This window comes from Saccostrea echinata, unplaced genomic scaffold (genome assembly GCF_033153115.1).
Source record: "Saccostrea echinata isolate AGI-Se365-2 ecotype Australia unplaced genomic scaffold, CSIRO_AGI_Sech_v1 ptg000015l, whole genome shotgun sequence".
In the NCBI taxonomy this organism is placed as follows: Eukaryota; Metazoa; Mollusca; class Bivalvia; order Ostreida; family Ostreidae; genus Saccostrea; species Saccostrea echinata.
Window position 1 is genome coordinate 1953471 of NW_026889764.1, and position 25746 is coordinate 1979216.

Genomic DNA, 25746 nt, shown 5'->3' on the forward strand with positions numbered 1-25746 from the left:
AGGAATATTATATTTCAGTCTACATAAACAAAGAATTACTAAACCAAAAAAGAGACTTTATTTACTTTTAATAAAAATGATAGAATTGATTTTAGAACTTTTAAAAAAAAATTTCCCCTAAAGCAATTCCTTTCATCTTGGTTATATGTTAGAACGGTTTATCAAAATATTTTTTTCTGAATAAACTGATAATAAAAAAAATGATAAAATTGATCGTAGAGTTCTTTTTATCACCCCCCCCCCCCATCCCAAGGCAATACCTATGATTTGGTTATATATTAGAATGGTTCATCAAAATACTTTTTCTCTGAACTTTTTATTTAAACACGAGAGAAATTAAGGAATTAATAGTATTTGTTGATAGAATAGTTAGATCGTTTACAAATCTACATTAAGCTCCACGCAAGACAGAGGTAATATTCTTATTATTATAAGAGCACAGAACTCAAATCAAATGTTTACTATTTTTTACAGTACATAATGAGTGTAGCACAAAAAATCGCACACAAAAGTGTGCATCATTAATACCGAATTTCTCTTTTCCATTAATCATGTATGAATTTAGTTTCTCAAGACACACACTATCAAATTAACTTTTTCGTCATTTTAAATCATCACTCGTAAAGCATACAAAATAGTCCAATGATTTGTCCAAAAATAAAACATTGCTTACTGAAGATTTGATTTTAAAAGTAAGGATGTGATTTATTAGAGGTTTCTTTATTTTCAATGACCTTTCTGATGAATTTCAATTCAAATTGAAGGATATCTTAGAGATATATGAAAGATAACCTTTCTGATGAAATTGAATTCCAATTCTGTTAGAGATATAAGAAAGAGTCATCGGTTCTTAACCGTTTTTTCTTTTAAATTTGGATTAGTTTTTTATCTATGCTGATCGGGAAAGCGCATACATATGTTTACATTTTTCATTGATTGTTGAGCAATATCGTTCTTCAATATTACTGAAAATATTTCTTATCAAGATATATAGTATATACAAATGTAAAATGAAAATTAAAGCTGTAAATTTAATTACTTTCAAAATAACTTTCTGCAATACTGGAAGGATTTACCTCCCCTGTGGTAACACTTCTGCAATATTTGACAATACTGGGGTTAACTCTCCTGTTAATGGCAGCCCCCGGTTGTAATTTGCAAAGCTTGTACTTTAAACATTCTTGTTGAAAATTATATCATCACAGCCTTCGCAATAAATGAACATATGAGTGTACGAAAGACACCAGGGTATATTGGCAACTGTTAAACTGCTTATAAAAACAGAAATACCAGAATCGATGTCTGCTTATGTAGGATACATGGAGTAACAACGTTAGGTATAATGACATTGGGCTAAAACAATGATTTATTGATACCTTTTAGACAATTTATTTTCATTTTTAGAAACTCCGTATTTGCTTTGCAAACTGGACTAGCAATGGTCATGGGGAGAGGGAGCTCATATTTTTTAACGATTTGTGGTATTCTATTGCTAATTTGCTGATGTACACCCTCAATAATTACGTCTGATGACCTTTTTTCTTGTGCCCCAAACTGAATTTGCTTCCTAATGGCCTTGCTGGATAAATACAACATATAAAATGTTATTTTAAATCGTAATGACTTTTTAAAAAATTATGTTCTCAATAAAAATAAATATTGCACTACCTGCGACATTAGAAGAACTTTTATTAGAAAATAACTTGTTTTTGGGACTTTGAGAAAATTATTTAGCATAAAGGAGGATATTTTGAAATTAACTAACTCATTTTTAACATAGGGAGCGTGCCTTTTTTTTATTAAGGAAAAATCTTCAAAGACAATGAGGTAATAGAAAGGAAAAATTGCCTTCAATTCGTCAAATGGATAAAATACATGCAAATAAAGTTTTCAAATACTCTATCTTGGTCTAATATAATGTTTAGAATACTTGGATTTATTTCAAATTATGTGATTTAGTTCAGATTACAATTTATTCTACTTGTATGTCAAATGGTAGGTCAGTCTAATTACACAAAAGTACCCTGAAAATAGGATGCAGTGTAGAGAGGGTCCTTAAAGGTATAAAGTTCACAAATACTGGATTTAAAATTACACAACAGATTAGCAGGTACTGTATTAATTTTTTTTTTACGATTAAGGATTACCTGCAACAGTCATTGCATCTAAAGGTCATGGTGCAGTTCAATTAGCCTGTTCAACGACCTTTGTCTGCTAAAGCGCAATTTTTGAGGTGGTTGACTTTCCTAAATACTTACTGAATGAATTTTAATTTAACAACTTTTAATTTGATATCTAAGATTTTAAAGAGAACCCTTTATTCAATGTCTTCCTATTTTAGAATCACATTGGATTATATATCACAAGATTTTTTTCAATTGATGCTCGCATCAGCATGCAAAAATACATATTCTATATCATCATTCAATTATTTGATTTCAATCTGAAGAAGCATAAGAAAAAATAGTAGTCGTTATAACAAATTCTAAAGATAGAAAAACCCAAAAGGAGAAAAAGTCTATTGCAGATGAAACATCGTTCCACGTTGTTTCTAGCTCGGACTCCTCTTCTTCCACATTTTCCTTTTCTTTATCTCGCTTTCTCTCTCTTTCTTTGACATCGATTCTTTTTATTCGAGTTTTCAAACAGTTTGCACACTTTCCCGAGAAGCATCCTAATTCTGAACCATTTTTGATGGGTTCACATCTGAGACGTCTTTCTGTTTGTACCAAAGAGTGATATGCCCTTCCTATTTGCCTTTTAGAAGATCTGTGGTGTAATCGAAGTTGCAAAGAAGTAATCATGAGAATTAAAACAGAAATTATTAGCTGTATTATCAAATATATGCTTAAAATGGAAACGCTGTCCGAATTTATAGGCAGTTCACCACTAACCATCGTTAAGAAGACAGCAAATGTAAGAAATATAGTCACAGCAAAACCCATCTTTTCACCAGTGTCGGCAGGGATTATAAACACAAAAAGATTCAAAATGTTTAGTAGAAGAATAGGGAGGATCAAATTTAAGACATAATACAAAGATTTCCGACGAAGATTGATAACGAACGTTACGTCTGTTTGGGAACTTAGCAAGTTGAATGTCGCGTCAGTTGACGTCACCTCCCAGACGCTGTTTGGTACAAATTCATAAAATCCAACCTTTTCAGCAGAAACTGTCAAATTTATTTCCCATCTAGTGTAACTCCACGTTTTGAAGATAATATTGCACGTCTGTTTATCGAAAGGATAATGTGATATATCGATGTCGCATATGGATTCAAATACCATATAGGGGTACCAGTGGATAGTACCGTCATAGTCCACAAACACATAGTAGAATTTCCCACCGAGGGGCTTGAATTCAGTGAACCCGTTCTTCAATACAAGGTCAGGTATCCAGAGGTCATTCTACAAGAGGCAACGAAACCTTGTTCATAAAATGGGATTTTCTTTGAAAAAAATGGAATTTTTCGATCAATTCTGATATATTCGAAATGAATAAAAACTATTCAAAACACACCTGTTTCGTATAAAGAACAAATAATTGGATTCATACATGGTCGACAAGACACACTGCATTTGCATACATCATTATTTTTCATGGAAAAAGACGTTAAAGCCAAAAATATCATTTTTTGTCATGAAGTATATACACATATTTAATAACTACATCGGGTTGGCGACGGCTGTGACCGGTCACAGGGGTGAGGAATCCTTGTAGGCACCTTATCCCACTTCTGATGTTTCCAACGGTCCCTGCTTTTGCCCTGTTTACGATTCGTTTTGTCTAATATTTTTATGAGATTGACCACTGTTCGTTATGTTCATCTTTTACATGAAAGAATACTTGGAGTTTATTAGTGTAAATTTATTTAAAACTGAGGCAGCTATAAATTTCTTAACTTAGTAAAAATGTTATTTTCTTATCAATTTTAGAAAAAAAGCAAACCTGATTAAACTGAATCCAATAGATCCCCGTGTTTGCAGAATTCCAGGTAATTATTTCATCTTTCCACTTGACATTTAGGTAAGCTGTCGTCACCATCTTCTGATTCACAGCACTGACGTCATTAATACTGGAAATCCATAAACTCATCTGCATTTGTAAAGATTGTCCCTGATTCTTGATTGGACGGGTCTTGCTAGAATAATTAGCAAGGAGAGAATCTCTCAAAGTATTGTATTGTTCTATGGTGTATGAAAGATGGGTACATCTTACTATCCAAACAGTCATGAAAATTCCAATCAGATGAATCCAGATCATTTTTGATGTTTTGTGAAATGACAGGGTTAGCTACAGTAGTATATAAGTTGATTACGTAGAGTTAATCCATTTAAATGCCTTAGGAGTGCGAAATCGTTTACGATTGGAAGGATTTAAATATATCTCAAGACAAAATCTTTGTTATAATCTAGAGAAATTAACCTTTGTCATTTATTCTTAAAGTTATGAAAAATCAAATTTAAACAGTAGTAGACTAGTACTACCATTATCGTACAATATAAGCAAAGTAAATTGTCTAGAAGAGTATTCATTTTCTCATTGTAATAATACAAGTTTTATTTTATTTATTTTTTCTTTTGGCCCGGCTGATCTCATTGTGCAAATGTTCTAACTTGATTTAGTCTAACTTTTTAAAATTAATATCTATTCAATGAAATTGTTGAAGATAACGAACAGTGATCGATCTCAGAAAACCAACAAAGAATACAAATCGGTGAACAGGGCATAAAACGCGGACCCTGGTTCGGTAAATTGACTCACTTTCGTTTTCTGGAATGTTTAAAGTATGAGAGACTGAAATCGGAATTTTTTTTTTGATTTTTATCCCTAGACAGTGAATTGTGAATATTGGTTGGATTTCCAAATATAAAATTAAAACCATCTTGTCTGGTGTCTTGTTTCAAGCAGTGTCAGCTGAAACCCTACCGTTTTGTACATGTAGTGTTCCCAAATCTTTTAACACGTCCCATTTAGTAAAAACGGAGGTATAGAAGGTGCATTTGCCCTTTTTAAATTTCTAACTTGATTTTTAATGTATTTCTAAAATATTTAATCCATTCTGATAAAGAATAAACGGCTTATCTTTAATAAATAGCCCATAGTCTGGCATAATCCTCGATATAATTGATATTAGAAATAAAGTTCTATAGCCATTTGAAAGAGTGGGACTCTCCGTATTTAGGAACTTTTAAAATGACCGAGAGCGAACGTTCGCGAGCGCTCTCCAAAATTCCTTATCTCTTCAACAGAAATGTTGGCGAGCGCTCGCGAACGTTCGAGCGGTTGAACAGGCCTCTGTATTGTACCTGAAGCAACCTACGTAGATGTGTTCCCACATCGAAGAAGTTAAAACTTACAGTTCTTGATTTTTTAAAAATGGCCATGATGACTTTGTTTGATAACCTTATTCAACATCGCGGTGGTTCAGCATGAAGTCTGTGTTATTTTTTAAAAACGCTAATCAACATTGTGGCAGTTCAGCACGACTTATGTACAGGGGACGGAAACTAGAATTAAGAGACTCATAAAAATAATCATATACATGTAAATTTCCATAGGTTAGTATACGGTGAATTCAAATATAATGACCACCAAATTGAACTTTATAAAAAATTCAACTACTCATAACACACTTTTCACTTAAACATGTATCATTATATTGTACGTGCATTCTACTTAAATTTCCTGGAGTTTCAATAGAATAGGCAGTTGGATAAAAAAGTTTCAGAATTTTTATTAGTAAAACTTTATTTGAAAAAAGAAAATATTACTGCACCCTAAAAGACTTTTTATGCTTCAGAAGGTATCAGGGATATAAATGATTAGATCTAAACCTTGATTGAGTTTCTTCGCTTGTTTATGTTGAAAAAATTGGCTTTTTGATTGTTATTTTACATTATTTTTTTTTCAATTCTGATTTGAAAAGTTTTAATTTGAAGAAATATGAAACAATAGAATTCCCCCCAAATCATTTTTATCCATTTAAATCAGTTCTTTAAACCTAAGCGAAAAACGAATTTTGATATACAAGTTTTCTTGAAAAAAAAATACTAGATTTAAAAGTGACGCTATTTACATTATTGTCTTGCTCTCCTTTTACATTATTGTCTTGCTCTCCTCATATCTGATATGTATTTTATTTAACATTGTTTTTAAAATTATAACATGCGAAAATCCCATTCCTAGTTTGTAAATCAGTTCGTCGTATTGATATTTTTTTATCATTTATAGCAAGTTTTTCATATTTTCAGCATTCAAAACATGATTATTTGCAATGTGTAATATATGTACATTGTATTTAAAAATATGTGTTAAGCGATGAAAACTATTCTCTGGATTGATTGTAAAATATCTGTAATTAGTTGATTAATTTATGTTTCTAACATTTTTGTTGCACTCCTTACCAAGAGCAGGAGAGTCTTTAAAGTAGAGTTGTGAAGCAAAAATTACATCAGAACTTGTTCTGTTGTTTCAGTGAAGGTGGAATTACTTGAATTTTATAACAATTTTTCAGTGTGCATATTTTTTACACTAAAAAAAAAACAACAAAGAATAGATAAAAAACAAAACAAAACACACACACAGCTGTGTTAATAAAATTGAGAATGAGAAGATTTTAATGATAAAATTGTCAATAATGTAGTACTAAATTATTCAATTAGATCATTATTAACTAAACTATATTTCTTAGCATGAATAGAAGTCTTTTCATAATGTAAATTGAATCTTTAAAAAAATGTCTCGGACTCCTTAACATAAAAATAAAGATCTGAAACACAGACAGACCCTGTAATTGATAAATATATTTGTAAAAATCCTCTTTATGTCTTTATTTTCCAAATAAAAACCAGAGAATCATATACTGATAAAAGATTTTTCATGTTGGGGAGCAAAACATCAAATGTTGCACTCCTTATATTATTGGGTATGCACAGATACTTGACTCTTAATAATGCTGCTTGTGATTTATAGAACATTTTTTAAGTTTGAAATTGTGTATCAGGTATATAATTGTTTTACACTTTGAAAATCCTTTTTTGACTTAATTGCCTTTCAAATGTTTAGAATCGATGGTTTTGGGCAACACTACACTTTTTCTGTTGCAATCCTGACATGGTATAACATTTTTTCAACATCAGCCATGACTACAACTTGGTCAAACAAAACTTGCTACAGACTACATTTAAAGCTCAACACTTTAAATATTATCAGGAAAGTCTTTATTTCCAACACATACCATTATTATTTATTTCACAGATCTTTTAAATATGTTCAATTCTCAAAATGTCACAAAAAGGTGTTGCACTCCTGACATTTTTAGCATCATTTTTGGGCATAACTATTTTGTGAATTGAGATATCAATGAGATATTTGGCAGGTATTTAGACACTATCTAAGGACATATGCTGAGACATAGAACATTATTCCCATTCCCTGCATTTTTAGTGCAGGCTGATAAATTTGTGTTTGGTCATTTTTTCATTCACCCTATACTAAATTGAGCATTTAAATGCGTAGGACAGAACAGTAATTTTTGCAAATCTTTCCGAAAATTAATTTTCGTAATACGAGGGTGATCAAAAAGTTCGCGATCTATCTCTATATTTACAAAACCACAATTCAAATCAGGATTAAATTTGGCACACAAATAGTCATAAACATATTCTATAAATAGTATATGTCATGTAATGTTTTGGTCCAAGTTTATGACGTCATAATATGAAAATGACGTCAATATGCAGGTGACTTGTGACGAAAAATGGGTTACTCAGTCTCACTAAGGAACGGCTATATAGAGTTTAACGTAAATCTTGAAAATTCCTTGGAAGTGGTATATGTTAATTTGTACATGGTTTATGAAGACTAAGGACATGCAAGGATATCAATCATTAATTGGATTGATTGTTTTATTGAAGGAAGGGAGACGGTTAAAATGATGCTCGTTGTGGTGCCAAGTGAAAGTATGCTGGGAAAGAGATGTGTTATTAGTTGAGCAATTTGTTATGATAAATCCTTAAGTTACAGTTAGAATAATACTTGAATATCTGAACAATAAAATATAAATTAAATCCCTGTAAAAATCATTTACTTCAGATTTAAAACATATCAGATATGATAAAGAGAACTCGCTCATACTTGATTCACATTAAGAAAAAAACGATGCATACAAGACAGAGGAGTTGGGTTGTGATGGTCACCATGCTCATTCTGGTAAAAGATATCCTTATCCACCCACCATTTTCCCAAGATTTGGCCTTTGTGACAAATGGACTAATTCTTGTTATAAAAAATAACCTGCATGGTAAGAAGTATAAGACTCGGAAAAATCTTTTAGCTGCTGTGAACAGAACACTACAGAGCATGTCACGTGACCGCCTGGACCACGCATGGGCAGAACAGAGGCAGATGTGCATTTCACCCGGAGGGGACTACTTTAAAAAATAATACACACTGAACCCTAATTTTATTTCTTTTATGGAAGTAATTCAATTAGTTCGCGAACTTTTTGATCACCCCTCGTAGCTTTTCATCTCTATTTTTTTCTTTATTACTAGTTTTTACCTCAAGACTTTGGAGATTTTTAAAAGAATAGATTTTTATTATTTTTGTTTGTGTTTGGTTTGGTTTTATTTTATTTGAATTTTTATGTATTATTTATTTATTTAATCTATTTTTTTGTTTGTTAGCTTTGTTGCCCTACTAACAGATTATTGATATATTGAAAAACCATATAAAATTCAAAGCATATACCTTTTAATTTTTTGGGGGGATAAACAAAGCAACAAATTAAGACATCGTCATTTCTCACCCATTGGTCTTTTCATGAGCGACTCAGTTCTATCTCTTTAGCGAAAAGAAATAAATAATTAATAATAATTCAATAATTATCCTGCAATTATGCAATCAACTGTAGTTGAATCCCCTGCAAATAAAACCGCCATTTTCCTTTTTATTCATTGATATTAATTAGATTTTTCCGTTGATTCTTATGAGTGAGGGGTTTTGAAATCGTAGACGGCACGATCTTTTAGAGAGTCTTTCAAGGAAATACTCTTTTTATCGGCTCTATGTATACGTTTACCTGGTCAGCTTATGAAAACGTGCTCATCACAGTGGAATAAATAAAAATATATTCCAACTTCTAATCTCTTCAGGGAGGATTTCATTAAGAAAAGGAACACACATTCTTACAAGTTCTCTCACCCTATCTGCTGATATTTTTTTTTTTATCTACATTAGAATTAAAATTTAGCATTAACTCAATTGTAATATTAAGAAAAGTAATTATCGCTACTGTCATTCTTACAGATTTCTTAACCCTTATGTAAGACTGTTTTATAGTCTTGTATATAGTATTCTGTGAGAGTATCTCACTACTATAATTGGACATAAAGGTGTTCGCTAGAGATCTATATTCGTCCATCTTGTAGGAAAACAGGACGGTCCCGATAAGTAAAAGGCAATTAAAAAGCTTAAGGTGACAATAAGAGCCCAGTTAATTATACAAGAAAACTTGGTTGTATAATTTCCATTCGTGGTCATTTGGTCATTAAAATGCGTAGACTTATCAAAATCTATAATCTGATTATCAACTAGTCATTGATAATCTGTTCACCATGACATTGCATGCTAAATATAAATCTTAATTCCCTTTAAGCTCTTTTTAACCCGCGGAAGTTTTGCAGTTCAGCTCATTAAAGAGAGAATCTTTCATTTTTTTTCTTAAACAAAGCAAACCTAAAGCGCTTAATTTTAGAAAGTGCAAATAAATGCTACGTGAACATACAGTGTACCTATACATCTAATATAGTCTAATGATATGAATTGTTTTTATCAGAAAACTTTTCTAGGTCTACTTTTCATCAGATAAAGATTTGCAGATTCATTCTATTAGAAAAGGAGTTAAAAATTATGTTTGACGCCCTTTGTATATACAATAAAACACGCTTATATCGAACACGCTTATAATGAATTGACGCTTGCAGCGAATTGATTTTCTTTCTCCATGCCTTTAAACTCTATTCTAACGTATATAACAAATTACATTTATTACGAATCAAAATCAGCTGTCCCTGACACTTCGTAATAAGCGTGTTTTACGGTAGTATGATGTCGAGTATAAATCAGGTATTACTGTACATGTAGTACAGAATTCTTTAATTGCGAATATCGGAAACAGTTTGTTTTGAACTGTTTTATTAAAGCTAAAAAGCAGCGAGATAAATATCATTTGTGCATGTACAGCGGCGGATCATATTATTACGAACAAAATGGTGGCAAAAAGTCTGGTGTAATATCAATAATTCTGAACACCTGTAACTTTCAACTAATTGTTTATGTCAATGAATTAGGTGAAAAGGTAAAATTATTTAATTGTCAATGATGGCTTAATGTAATTCATAGCATAATTCGGTCTATTATTTTATTCTTAACACCAGATGGGGAAATAAAAAAAAATATTGTCACCGAACTTTCAATAAATTATCATGAATTTTTTTTTTACGAGGTACAAAACGGTAAGATATTGCAAAAGCCTTGGATTGAATAGATCATTAGTAGGGACTGTGATAAAACAGTTATATATGGGGTAATGTGGAAAACAACCCAAGATCATGGAGGAAGAAAAGGTTGAGAGAAAAGGACGAACAATCTTTATTTCAGCGCCTTAAAAATCGCATTGATATTACGCCAAAATGTAAAGAAAACAGGGAAATCCTGCATCTGCACACTGTAAAAAAACATTTGTTGGGTCTCAGATATAATATTAAACAAATATATTGTTTTACTCATTTCTAAACACGTTAAGATTTTATGTGTTTAGTTGCTAAATATGTTACTTCCTTAAACACTTACCAATTAACAGTTTTTGTGACACTTTTTTACGCGTTTAGCTCTAAACACGTCTTATTTATAAAAAAAAAAAAAAAAAAAAAAAAAAAACAACATTAAGACATTAGGTAGTAATAAGCTGCTATACATGGTTAATCCCTTAACGCTGAAGTGATGTACTTGGCTCCAAACAATTGTTTAAATGATAAACGATTAAAGAAAAACTGAATAGTTTGTTTAGTTCTCAACAAATAAAAACAGCAGAACATATAAAGGATACACATACAAAACAAGCGTTTAATTAAAGATCCCTTGTTTTATTAAAAAATATATATCTGATAATAACAATGCATCACTAAATTTAGTAAAGAATTTTAAATTGAAGGCTAGTATATATTTAAAAAAATACATGTTTTTACAGTTATTACAATACGAATCAGCTGCAGACAGTTCTCATGACAGTCACGACCATTTAATCTGAATATAGTTCAGCGCCTTCTTTACCTAATATGAATTAAACTCCATCAATAACTGTCAAAAACAAATTCATTTTCAATGAACATGAAGGTTTCTATGGTAACCAAATCTGCCGAATTAACTCAGCAGTCGTCACAAAAATCTTTCTTATAGAATGTAAGAAGTGCTGAATAATGAAACAACGATTGCACTTGACCTTTAGGATGACACCAGCTACTCTGATACACGTGTTTTCGATCTGGAACACTTATATTAACCTGTATAGAAAAGAAAGCTAGATTTTATTAAAATTATGTTCTTCACAGAAATTTTACATGTGCACATTAATCTGATAAACTTTACTGACCAAGATGTAGTTAATCAAAATAAATATGGAGATAACGAACAGTATTCAAGCTCAAAGTTCATTTAAGCAATACAAATCGGGAGCAGAGCAGAACCCGGACCTCCAAAATTATTAGAGGTGGGATTACATGCCATAGAGGAGTAATCATCCCCTGCCGACAGGACACACCCGCCGTGTGCTCCTTGTCATAATCAGGAAAAACGGGAAAATCCGTAGACAGTTCAGTATGCAAATAATGGAGTAACAATTAGCATGAAAAACGCCAGTCAGCATTTGATTTAATGATAGGATGTATTTGCTGACAAGGTCATTGTATCGACCATAAAACATGCAAAATGATGACTTCATCCGAATGCACTAATGACTGTAGTATAATTAGTGCTTTGTTGTGGTATTAAGAATGTCTTTTCTTCACATTATCAAGATTTATTGACCTTGTGTGGAAGAAGAGGGAGGAAGAGTGAGAGAAAGCATCTAAACGAGGGATGATGGAAGGATATTTAGAGAAAGAGGGAGGGATATTGAGAGAAAGAAGGGGCATGATTGAAAGAAAGAAGAAAGAAGAGTTTGAGAAAGAAGAAAGAAAGAAAATGAATAACAGATGACGGAGAAAGAAAAATTCTAATATGTTGAGGCATATGTAAAAACAACCGTTGAAATAATAAATTCAAATATCAGCAAAATCCAGAACGCGAAAAAATCTATGGCAGACGACACATCGTTCCATGACATTTCCGGTTGGTTTTCTATTTCTTCCATAGCTTCTTTCTCTTTACCTTGTCTGCTTTTAAGGTATCTGTCATCAACCTCTATAACCCGATTGCCCACACAGCATTTACACTTCTGAAGAAAACAGCCCGACTGTGAGGAATTTTTTCCGCCTTCACATCTCAAGCGCCTTTCCATTCGTACCAAAAAGCAGAATACTTTTCCTATATTTCTCTCTGCAGTTCTGTGATGTAATCGGAGTTGTAAAGAGGTAATGATGAGAACAAATATGCCTATACACAGTTGCACAATTAAATAAACACTCAAAATTGAAACATTGTCCGAGTTTATCGGAAGCTCGCCGCTAACCATGGTCAAAAACACAGCAAATGTGAGAAATATTGTCACAGCATAACCCATTTTTTCTCCGGCATCGGCTGGAATTATAAATACAAGCAAATTCAAAACGCCAAGAAAAATAATTGGAAGGATCAAGTTCATGACGTAGTACAATGGTTTTCGGCGAAGATTTATTATGAAATGTACATCTGTTTCGTAAGCTGATACGTCATATGTCGCATCTGTTGACGTCACTTCCCAAACACTATTTTCTACAAATTCGTAAAATCCGACCTTGTCTGCTGAAACTGTTAGGTTGATTTCCCATCTGGAGTAACTCCATGTCTTAAAGCTGACTTTACACGACTGTTTGTCAAACGGATAATGGGAAATATCAATATCACACGATGATTCAAATACCATGTATGGATACCAATGTACAGTTCCGTCATAGTCCACAAACACATAGTAAAATTTACCTCCCAGGGGTTTAAATTCTGTGAATCCATTCTTTAAAACAAGGTCAGGCATCCAAAGATCCTGCTACAAAACATGAACAGCAAAAGTTGAATTTCAAAAAGTCTTACATTCTATCAGTTTCTTCATTTACTTCAAATAAACATGTATTTTGTTTCAGAAATTGTAAAATGCAAACGTATTTCTTTCAGATTGAATAAAATCGTATTCTTCATTCTAATATGAATATTTATGAAAATGGCCTACATGTTCTCAATTTTCTGCAGGAGAAAGATAATTTTGGAAAATAGACGATGAACAAAGTATATTAAGTCGCATTTTTCTCCTGGTCTCTGAGCTATTTTTTTTTATTTCAAATAAATAATTAAGTAGAAAGATTTTCGTGCAAGCAATTCATAAAGTATAGACTTATCTGTTTCTGTAAGTTAACATTTCAATGATTTGATTATCATTGAAGCAGTGCTTACGCAGATATTTTATCAGGATTAAAAATAAAAACTACGAGCTAAAACGGTTATTTGAGTCATTTGACGCAGCTCTTTCTTTAATTTTTTCAAAAAATGTGTTCCCCCTTTATTCAAGTGAAATATTTTGACCCCATATATGGCCCCTTAATTCCCTAATGAAACAAGCAGGTCCCTTTTTCTTTATTTGAAATATAAAACCTTTGTTCAAGATATTATTTCAAAATGTTCTCGTTTTTAAGATATCACGAATAATGTCTCAAAAAAAACCCAAAAATGACTCATGTGTCGTGTCGAATCTTAGAGAGCTTTCATAACAGGCACTTCCGGAAAATTTGAGAACCCAGATGCATTACAAAACCATATCGTCTATCATCACTGAAAATTTCAGCTCTCTAGCATAAGCCATTTTGAGTACTGTGGCAGTCAAGAGGTCGACTCATTTCCGATTAAAGGTTGACAACATCTGACCCGAAGTAAAGTTTTAATTTTTTCAACTTGCACAAGGATTAGAAATTGATATCTTTAAACGTATCAAAGAAATTTATAAATTCAAAAAAGTTGAAAATTTTCATTTCATAATTGAAATACTTTTTTAAAACTCGAGTTATATCTGCGAGTCGCAGAATACTATTCCCGAAAATCTCTGTTTTAGTAGTTTTGGGGGAGTAGGACCAACACAAATAGCAGCAAAAAATCTAAAATATGTCATATTTTGCGACCGGAAGTGAATTATCAAAATTGAAAAAAAGTTTCGAGAAACATTACTACCTATCATTTATGAAAGTTTCATGAAAATTTATGAAACAGTCCTTGAGTTATCGATTAAGAGATATATTGTTCACAGAAATATTCGATTTTTTTTTTACCTTTGATAGATTTAATTTATTTTATATATTTAATTCTCTTCGATAATTTCCGTTTGTTCTAGTTATGCACATGTACTTCATGTATTTTATACTGTAATCTATCCATTACTATTTGTAAATTAATTTCTCTTGCAAGCACGGAAAATCTTCGCCAGCAAAGGGTATTCAGTTCACTCATGGGTGGAAAAATTTGCAGCTTTTGTTGCAAAACCAGCGGGCCCTCTCAGGGATTTTCAGAGTTATTGAATTTATATACTAAAGAAACTAAAAAATACCCCCTTCCCGAAAGAAAATCCACTTGTAACTTGGTAAGATACTGTTATTTAAAAAATAGGTAATTTGTAAGAAAGCAGACTGTCCATGAGAAGAGACCCCCTCCCCCACATTGCCCACTAAATACGTTTTGTTTGTTTATATGGGCATTACATGCATCCTTTTTTATTTATCAATTTATTTATTTATTTATCAATTCATTTGTCTCTTTATTTATTTTGACGAGGTAAGTTATTATTAAACAAGCCGATGAAACAAGAATATCAGCAGTCTCATTTAACGTCATCATTTCGTAAGTTCTAAGGTCGATACAATGACCTTATCAGCAAATACAGTCTATCGTTAAGTCAAATACTGACGGACTTTTCTCGTACTAATTGTTAGGCTATTGTTTACACACTGAATTGTCGACGGATTTTTCCGTTATTTTCCGATCATGAAAAGGAGCACACGGCGGGTGTGACCGGTCGGCAGGGGATGCTCACTCCTCCATGGCACCTGATCCCACCTCTGATGTCTTAGAGGTCCGTGTTTGCTCTGCTCCTATTTTGTAATGTTTCATGGACTTTTGTGCCCGAATAATGTTCCTTATCTCCACATTTTTCTTTATACTGAATGTTTTTTACAAATATATATTACAGTGAATCTTGCGCGCATCAATTCTGTGCGGTCAATATTTTTTTGGAATATACTCGTCCTCAAGCAGTGTTGACTGTTGCTACGCTGGAGGGCGTGGCTTTATTATTCAGCGGATAATAGTGTTTTTTAACAAATATTTCTCGACGAATCAGATTCAAATAATTTACATGAAAGTATAATATTATAAATAGAGTCTTCATCATATTTCGGTAAAGGGCTTCAAATGTAGAGCTGCACTCGGGACTCGGGGCTATTGAGTAGTGAGGGTTCTTTATCGTGCCAACGCCTACTGTGACACGAGACCTCGGTTCCTAAGATTTCAACCGAACGACCCCTGGCTTTCACTTCTATTTCCGGGCGCTTGGCGAAGGAACAGTCACTACCTTTGTTTACGTCTTAGTTTTGACATGGCGCGGCGAACGAGAATCGAACCCGAGCCTCCCGATCACCAAGCGAATGCTGAAAGGTTTTAAAGGAGTAAAGATAACAAGTTTTTTATTGCAAATGGGAAACTCCTTGAGGGGAAAAGTTCGTATACAAAAAAAAAAAAAAAAAAAAAAATACCCAAAAATGTTTCGAGGAGTACATTTTCATGGACTGTAAATCCTTTCGATTAATTTAAAAAAAAGAAACAAAACCACTCAGCGGAAATTATAATGTGATGAACAGAACAATTTCAATAGGTCTCTCCACAGAAAGGTGCAAAGATGAAAAAACCTAATAGAGAAATGAAACCTTGTAATAATAGAATGGTCTTACGCTAAAGACAGAAGACCCAAGCGCTGAGACGAAAGACCCTAATTAGAAGATAAAAAGGAAATTGAAACAAATGCAAAATAGGAATTTATTATACCAATTATTAAAATAATAATTAAACCAATTATCAATTCAACGGTTTAAATACTAGTATCAAGGAGTGTACAAAATGTTAAATGACATATTACATGTGTATGTAAGTTCAGAACTAGAAGCGTTGAACATTCTGAGATATAAATTCTGAATGGAGTACACTGTACAGTCATAAGAGTTAATAAGGTCCTTGCAGTTGAAAACAGATGTAAGAAAAACTGGTGTTATTTTCCTTTTTAATACTTACTTGATTGAACTGCATCCAGTAGATCCCTGTTGAGGTGGAATTCCAGTTAATTAGTTCATCTTTCCATTTGACATATAAGTATGCTGTTGTAACCAATTTCTGGTCCACAGCGTTTACATCATTAACACCACACAACCATAGACTAGTCTCCATTTTCAGTGAAGCCCCTTGGTTTTTGATAGGCCTGATCTTACTTGAATAATTTGCGAGTAGGGAATCTGTCAAGGCTTTGTAATCTTCAATGGAGTAGCTCAAATGGGTAGCCCTTGCTATATCCACACTAAACAAAATGCCCATCAGCTGAAACCAAATCATTTCATCGGTCTCTAGTGACACACGAAGTGTTTGATAGCTGTTGAAGGTATTAGGCAATATATCACAAAATTGGCAAATTTATACTACACGAAAGTCAGATTTACATTAATCTGTAATCCTTGTAGAAACAGAAGGTCAATGGTATTAATTTTCCTTCAATGAAATTTGCAGGAACTCTGCATATAATTTCTAAAGAACAGGACAAATTAATCGATTGAATGTATACCAAAAGAAAATAAGCTCGAAGCATTAGCATTGTGATTGTTGCAGTAAATTTCCCCGCCTTATCATTGATCACTTTCCATTGTTTCAAATTGAGAATTAAATTATTTGAGATTTAAGTTAGGATATATAGATTTCAGGAATGTTTTGGGGATGTAGTCCTTGAAAACTGCTATACAGCTTCAGAAAAAGAAAGCGATAAAAACTTTTTTAAAAAAGAAAATCTCTATAAATATAATTTAGATAAATAAAAATTGCATGATTTTTATGTGTGTTCTACAATAGGTTATAATTATCTCATTTTAATTAAAACTGCTTTTGGTAAAAAGAACATGTATTTTGATTCAAAAAAGAGGGTATGAACATTTCCTAAATGATTGTATTTTCTATATATAATTGATTATAAGTGAAAAAAATCTTTGAATAAATATCAATTCCTTCTATTTATAGTTTATAATGATAGTGAACCAAATAAATCTTTACTAAATTATTTAAAAATCGATTATCAAAATTTATTTTATATCAATAAAATAATGTTTAAATCAAAAAACATTGGATTCAAATCTTCTTAAAATATATTTAGTTTGATACAAATAGAGATAAATAAAATCTCTCTCTCTCTCTCTCTCTCTCTCTCGTAGGTAGTCTTGTAGTTTAATTTCGTTATTATTCCAAAATATGGATTTCGAGATGTATAGCCAAAATATTTAAGATAATCATGTTACGTCATTCTGCACATTCTTCTACTAGAGACACCAAAATATTTTTGGACAAATACGAAGTGTTCTTACCGAACTAAAAAGTTATACCCGTGCTGTATTTTATTAATTTTTTTTCAAAATATTAGTGCTACAGGAAAAAAATCTGTCTTTGTCCAATTGATGTAGAGTTGTTTTTCAGAATTTACTCCACACAGTTCTATCAGCCTTCTCACAATCATAAACAAAACAGAATACTGGTATGATGATAATTAATAAAGTTCTGACTAAAATCAAAAGTAGTCTATGTTATGTTGTATTGTACCATGTATTAATATTTTTATCTTAAACCAGACAAGCTTAATGAGACAAATAGTTAATTTCGTAATTTGTTTGAAAAATTTAAATCTTAATGTATCAATTTTAATTTTTAGTATGAAAAATGAGGTCCTCCTCACATCTAATGAAATAGGCCTACATGTATGCTATTAATGACAACTAAGTTCGTTGTATCTCTGACACATATGATAGACCTTTTTTGCAAATCTTCGAGAGTAATTTACTCTGCAAGAAAAACGAGCGAGAGACATTATACAAACAAGGGTGCTCTAAGGAACACATGAATCGCCTGCTATAGCATCATTAAAGACAAAACTAAAACTAAAGGGTGGTCATCTATTTTTTAATATTATACTAGCATTGTAGTTAAAGCAAAGAAAATATCCATAGATATGGAGACAGCGATAAAAAATATTATATGATAAAAGCTACATTAAATATAATTTAAAGTTAAATGAATAATCAAATTGAATTTATTGAAAATATTCATCCATTCATAAGAGTATATTTCAACAATACACACGATTCACGAGCCCAAATCAGTATACCGATGCTGAACTGAACATCAAACAGGATTTTCCCTCAAGTCCAGAACAACATCGACCTCAAAATTCATGACATAACAACGGTTCAGTGTATGCTTGAAAAATGGGCCATAGGTGAAGGTCAGATGGACTGTAAGCTATATTTTTCAATGTGTCTTATGATAAGCAGTGCACTTGCAAAATAGCACAAACGTACCTCAAAAAAGAAAGAATATTTGTATGTCGGCACTACGTTGTATTTTGAATAGTAGTTTAAAGGTGAAGTTTAAAGCTCACGAGGTCGGTAACCCTGGTATTTGCAAAAACCTTTCTTCCAAGCAATACATGAGCAAAATATCAAATCCATGCCTTCAACAGTTCTCAAAAAAATATTGTGTGACAAACGGACGACGGAGAGATTGAGAGAAGGAGGTGCGGATTGAGAGAAGGACAAACGGACAGAGAAAGGCCGAGCAAAATGGTCCCTAAGTGTCGCTCTGCTCTGCATGCGACACGAAAAGAGAGAAAAAAGTTTAATATGCTGAAGCATAAGTGAAAACCACAGTTGAAACAATGAATTCAAAAATTAACAAAATCCAGAACGCGAAAAAGTCAATGGCAGACGACACATCGTTCCATGACATTTCCGGTTGTTCTTCCATCTCTTCCATAGCTTCTTTCTCTTTTCCTTGTCTGCTTTTAAGGTACCTTTCATCAACTTCCATAACTTTATTGTCCATACAACATTTACACTTTTTCAGAAAACATCCCGATTCTGAGGAATTTTTTCCGCCTTCACATCTCAAGCGCCTTTCCATTCGTACTAAAAAGCAGAATACTTTTCCTATATTTCTCTCTGCAGTTCTGTGATGTAATCGGAGTTGTAAAGAGGTAATGATGAGAACAAATATGCCTATACACAGTTGCACAATTAAATAAACACTCAAAATTGAAACATTGTCCGAGTTTATCGGAAGCTCGCCGCTAACCATGGTTAAAAACACAGCAAATGTGAGAAATATTGTCACAGCATAACCCATTTTTTCTCCGGCATCGGCTGGAATTATAAATACAAGCAAATTCAAAACGCCAAGAAAAATAATTGGAAGGATCAAGTTCATGACATAGTACAATGGTTTTCGGCGAAGATTTATTATGAAATGTACATCTGTTTCGTAAGCTGATACGTCATATGTCGCATCTGTTGACGTCACTTCCCAAACACTATTTTCTACAAATTCATAAAATCCGACCTTGTCTGCTGAAACTGTTAGGTTGATTTCCCATCTGGAGTAACTCCATGTCTTAAAGCTGACTTTACACGACTGTTTGTCAAACGGATAATGGGAAATATCAATATCACATGATGATTCAAATACCATGTATGGATACCAATGTACAGTTCCGTCATAGTCCACAAACACATAGTAAAAATTACCTCCCAGGGGTTTAAATTCTGTGAATCCGTTTTTTAAAACAAGGTCAGGCATCCATAGATCCTTCTACAAAACAAAAACGCGAATTAAGTTTCCGAACTTTATCATTCTATTTTTTTTCAGTTTCAAGTAGATTTTGCTTCAGACTGTATATCAGCCAATATTCCTTGTAAGGTTTGTTGGGCAATCCGATATATTTTTGTAGTCAGTCACAACAAAACTAATGACTGTTTTGTCGAGGATTAATAACAATAAACTTAAAAAATAAAATCAATTACATAAAAGGATTTTCTTATTTGTTCATAATTCTCCTTCTCTCGTCCTCTTGTTTCCGGATTAACCTTAACATTTAAGATATTGATTTACTACGAAACTCTAATCATGATTTTTTTTAAGATTTAGAGCCTTGATTACATACCAATGTAAACTTTCCAAATACATGTAAGTGAATATGTATACAAGTACCATTTCCTTTTAATATAAGAAAAATTGCATGTAAGAATTAGAAATAAATATCACAATTTGAAGCTTATACCATAGATACATAGATAATTAAAGAAAAACGTTAACTCTGATTTACTATATTAATTTTTTTTTATATTATATTTTATATTATAGTTTACTGTAGTAAATTATAGTAAATATTACTTAACTATATTTTTTTTTGTTATGGATGTCACTGAAAAAGGCACTACTCTTAATTTAGTCGCAATATTGCCAGATAACATTTTTTGTTGCTCGGCGTTTAAAGAAAAATAGACGACTGGCACTTGACTTCCGTAAACAAATGACAGAGCGTCACTGTAGTTAAAGCAAAATAAATGTTTATGGTGTGCTTTAATTTAAAGTTTTAATATAAAAGTTAAGAAAATGGCTTGCATGCCCTTTATGTTATCCAAGGAAAAATTATCTAAATTTGACTAATCTATATCAAAATAGTAAAAAAATAATCCGTAAAGTTAACAAAAATTTCTGATAATCTTTTAACTAATCTAAATTTCACCTTTATTTTAAATTTTATGGGATGGCATATTGGAGCTTAATCGTTCAAAATGAAAATCTTAGACAATGCACACGTCAAAAGACGATTATGTCGCTGTTAAGAGTTAGTAGTTTCAGCTTTTAAAATTGTTTGAAAGTAGGAATCATGTAAAATCAGAGGTGGATGCATTTAAGGTTAGGGGCCCTTAGGAATTTTATACGGAGTATCAAATTTACTTTCACACAAGAAATAAATGATGTGCAGAATTTAGTTATATATCGAGCATTTTGCTTTTGATCGACTAGACCAAAAAAACAAAAAAAAAAACAAAAAAAAAAAACGAAAATCATTGAGTGATTATTGTTTGGTGCCTAATCGACAGTATTTCTGATATATTTCGATGATAAAATTGATTTCCTTTGACCGCTTAAAAATAATAAGTTTATTCTAAAAAGCAAAAAAGCCCTATAACTAGGCAAATCTAATATAGATATATCTGCCATTTCACAAAACAAGAGAAAGAAAGAAAAATGTGTTTATCAAATTAATTCATTTTAATCCGTAAAACTGCAAAACGTAGTCTTGATCCCCTTTATACTTTTTGTAATTTTTCTTCACATCGTGGGAAATGACGCCTTCTTGTATATTTCTGTGTGTCTATGTCGACAGACGGGCCAAGACTAAAAGTTTGGATATGTTTGTATGCTATTATAGTAGGGGTTTTGTTACACGGACTCACCGAACAATTGCTGTCACAAAGGTCGTAATGGAATCTTTACAGTTGAATAACTCGAAACAACAAATAAAGGATGAAGGCAGTGATGGATATGTATTTTGCGATAATACACCAGCATATTGCATAAACAACTAACTAAAAGATATATTCGGTCATTCATTCAACTATTTCGTGCATTATTAGAGAAAAGTTCGCTTAGAACAATGAGAATAAATCCTAGATTTTTCTCAAATCTCATCTCATGTGAGGCAAACTTCAGAAATATTGGTTCAAAGCGTTTTAGAAAAATCTCAGCTGAAGCAAAAATCCAAGATTTGAGGCTGTGATTTGAGGTGAGATTTTTTTATACGTTTCTGACCCCGGTAATTTTTTTTTTTTTTTTGGTTACTGGTTATTGAAGCAATGTTGGATAAACTGAGGATCTTAGACAATGTTTATTTGCAGACAATCAGTATCTCACTGTTATGGACTGTAGAGAGCAGCCCATAAATAAAGCTTGTCATTGTATCTACATAAATTCTGGAGACAAAGAATAAAAGACGTTCGGATCACTTCTGGTATACCGGTCCTTATAAATATGGCGCTAAAATAGGTGCCGCCGAAGGCAGTGTACAATGTAATACGATCGCATCAGCGATTGTCAAAATCGCTTTTGAGGCCATAATAGCAAAATTAAGCCGGAATTCGTATTCCTTGTAAAAAATGTGTGTTTAAAAAAATAAACACATACTACTAGGAATTAGGAATATATTTTGTAACATCAATTACAAATCTGTTTGATATATCAAAATATCCAAAATAAAGAATACAAATTGTGAATTTAAAACAAAAAGATTATACTAATTGTTCTTTCACAGTAAGAAAAATATAAGGAGAATTCTTATTTTAAAAAAAAAAATAGGAATTAAACAAATGCAAAATGAGAATAACTTAAACAAATTAAAAGATGAGGGATAATCATTAAAACATTACAAATATCATTAAAATCACATCATTTCAAATATCATATTATATAATATTGAGATGTCGTACTTTGTAAGATATAAATCTTTAACATAGAGAAGATACATGATCAAAAGATTAGTTTGATTCCTTTTAACTGAAGACAGATGTAATAGAAACAAAATTAATTTTCTTTTTAATACTTACCTGATTAAACTGCATCCAATAGATCCCTGTTGAAGTGGAATTCCAGTTAATAAGTTCATCTTTCCACGTGGCATATAAGTATGCTGTTGTCACTAGTTTCTGGTCAACAGCGTTAACATCATTAATGCCAATCAACCACATGCTCGTCTGCATTTGCAGAGAAGCCCCTTGGTTTTTGATGGGACGGATTTTACTGGAATAATTAGAAAGCAGGGACTCTGTCAAGGATTTGTAATCTTCAATGGTGTAGTAAAGATGAGTAGCCCCTGCTGTACCTAAACAAAATAAAAGTTTCATCAGCTGAAACCAAATCATTTTATCAGTCTCGAGTGGCACATGAGATGCATAAAAAATATTAAGCAATATATCCCCACTAAGCTGGAATTTATACTGTTAAAAGCCTTATTAACATAAATCAATCATCCATGTAGAAACAAAAGAGCAATAGTACAACATGTACGCTAGCTGAACTTTCAGAACCAATGTAATCACGTATTAAAATACGATAAAATGAGTCCAATCAATGTACACGAAAATGAAAAACACAAATGCTTTATTAATGCCTGTGTTGCAGTAGCTCACCACGTCTGATAAATTTCCCTTTCCAAATATATGCAAATAATGAGTCATTGTGAAAATGATCACATATTTCTTCGAAAGCATTCAAACACATTCATTTAATTATTCAAAAGTTTTTGGTCTTTCAATGATTTCAGGTTTTAAAAAAAGCAATTATTTTGAATATGAATTCATTCAGAGGCTTGCTGTGCGATTGCTAAATTCTTTAGATGCAAATGAGTAAAATATCTTTCATAGACTCAACACACACACACACCCTCACACACACACACACACCCTCACACACACATATATATATTCAGTGAATAGAATCAAGGGCTAATAGAGGAATGTTTTTCGGAGTTGGTTTTTGCTTAATTGCCAAAAATGTATTTTGTTGGTGAGGAAAGGTGTGTGATCTCTTTTCATGGCCAATTTACTTTCCTATATATTATCTTACCAACTTATGAGAGCTTTGCTGAGTTTTTCAAGGTAGAATAAATGTTACTTATTAGTTATTTTTCTACATAAATTTAATTCTCTGACGATCCTAACCCCCCTATGATCCATTACTGAAAATGCAAGTATGGACTAAATCATTTTCTGTGCTTGCAAGAAAGAAGTTTATTTTCAGATGATATCATCATAATTGTTAAAATTAATTTTTCATTGTTTCTAAAACATATATAATCAATAAAAATGAATAATTACAAATTGTTCTGCTCAATGTAGGTATTTTTTGATTTATTTTCCGTAGGGCACGGCGCACGCATGACGCATAATGATTTTGTATCGATCATATAGGCAGTAATATTAGCAAATACAATTTTCTTGGTTTCATCTGCCATCTATATTAATCAGTTCAATTTGTTAAGAATCCTTGGAAAATCAGATTATTAATCAGCAGTTATTATAATAAAGAAAAGGGAATACAAGACAAAATGATTGGTCGATCTTATATTAAACATAATCCGATCATCTCATTTGTAACCGGTCAATAGGGGATGCTTACTCCTCCTAAGCACCTGATCCCACCTCTGGAAATTTTGAAGGTCCGTGTTTTACGTTCTGTTCCAAGATTTGTGTTATTTGTAGATTTTTAAAGATAGATCACTGGACATTATTTCCAACCATTTTCTATAGTAGGAGATTTAAACAATAAAATGCTTTCTTTGGTTGTCAGTATGGAATTAATGTTGCAGCTGTTGCAGAAAAATACATAATCCAGCACATTAAGTATTTTTCCTGCAATAGTTAAAATGTTAATTCCGATACTAACAAATAAAAAAGAGACATTTTATTGTTTATATTTATGTTTGTATGAATAATCAATAAAGTAAGATTAAGTACGTTATAAATTGTATGATTGATATGTTCGTCATTTATAACATTGTAAAGTGTATGTTTCATCGATTGGAGATCCACTGCTTAACAGGTGGCTTGTTTAGCGGCATTAAGGTTTTGATAAACGATCTCTGTTTTCATAAGAAATAAAGGAGATAATATTCAGTGGATGTAAATATTAAGCAATGACTTGTTTAATATACTTCTTGGATTCTAAAACAAAGGACCTCTTAATTAATCCATTTCAAAACTTTGTTTTTGCAATTTAATGAACAAAAAAATTAATTTTGAACGATTGATAGTGTCTTAAAATACATTCAATTATTTACCAAATCCAGTCATTAATATTTATTATCCCCTACTTTGATTTTTTTGGTCAAAACATTTGTTACAGGTCCTTGTAGAGGTTTTTGCAGACCATTTGTACTTTTAAAGGTTAATGTGTTTCATTCTTCAGTTACTAATCTGATTTGAAATCTAATAATATTACCAGTGACCCATACTTTACCTATGCAGATTACTTATCGTTTCCTCATCTTCAACTCACAATCACCTTTAGTAGTAATATAATGCAGCACTATTAAATTTTACATGTGCATTTCGATATCAATGCAAGGGACTCTCTATATAGCTAGTTCTATTCTGTAATCATCATAAGGTATTACCCAACCTTAATTTCTACTACTAATTACCTTGGCAGCCATTTTTATAGTTTTAATGTAAATCGTCATTTACAAATGAGAACCTATATATGAGACTAAAATGGTTATCAATGAATCAATATTATGCAGATAAATATTTATAAGCGATATTTTAAGAAAATAAGCGTCAATGTGTTTTAATTGTGATTGTTCTGTTCCTTACCATTTTCTTTTTATTTTGTATCATTAATTGTAATCTCTTAATAATAATATAAATTTAT

General features: G+C 31.9%; 3 protein-coding genes across 3 annotated transcripts; all 3 read right to left on the bottom strand.

The window, feature by feature from the left end:
- Positions 1-2438: 2438 nt before the first annotated feature.
- LOC133187939 (neuronal acetylcholine receptor subunit alpha-7-like) lies at positions 2439-4263 on the bottom strand. Its single transcript, XM_061323335.1, has 2 exons — positions 3949-4263; positions 2439-3407 (listed from the first exon to the last, which is right to left on the bottom strand). Exons 1-2 carry the CDS (start codon positions 4261-4263, stop codon positions 2439-2441), a joined length of 1284 nt encoding a protein of 427 aa, XP_061179319.1.
- An 8014-nt stretch (positions 4264-12277) lies between these two features.
- Positions 12278-16836, bottom strand: LOC133187940 (neuronal acetylcholine receptor subunit alpha-6-like). Its single transcript, XM_061323336.1, has 3 exons — positions 16522-16836; positions 12970-13246; positions 12278-12801 (listed from the first exon to the last, which is right to left on the bottom strand). The coding sequence occupies exons 1-3, from the start codon at positions 16834-16836 to the stop codon at positions 12278-12280; spliced, it is 1116 nt and encodes a 371-aa protein (XP_061179320.1).
- A 2316-nt stretch (positions 16837-19152) lies between these two features.
- Positions 19153-25528, bottom strand: LOC133187941 (neuronal acetylcholine receptor subunit alpha-7-like). Its single transcript, XM_061323337.1, has 3 exons — positions 25517-25528; positions 22923-23222; positions 19153-20121 (listed from the first exon to the last, which is right to left on the bottom strand). Exons 1-3 carry the CDS (start codon positions 25526-25528, stop codon positions 19153-19155), a joined length of 1281 nt encoding a protein of 426 aa, XP_061179321.1.
- Positions 25529-25746: the final 218 nt, after the last annotated feature.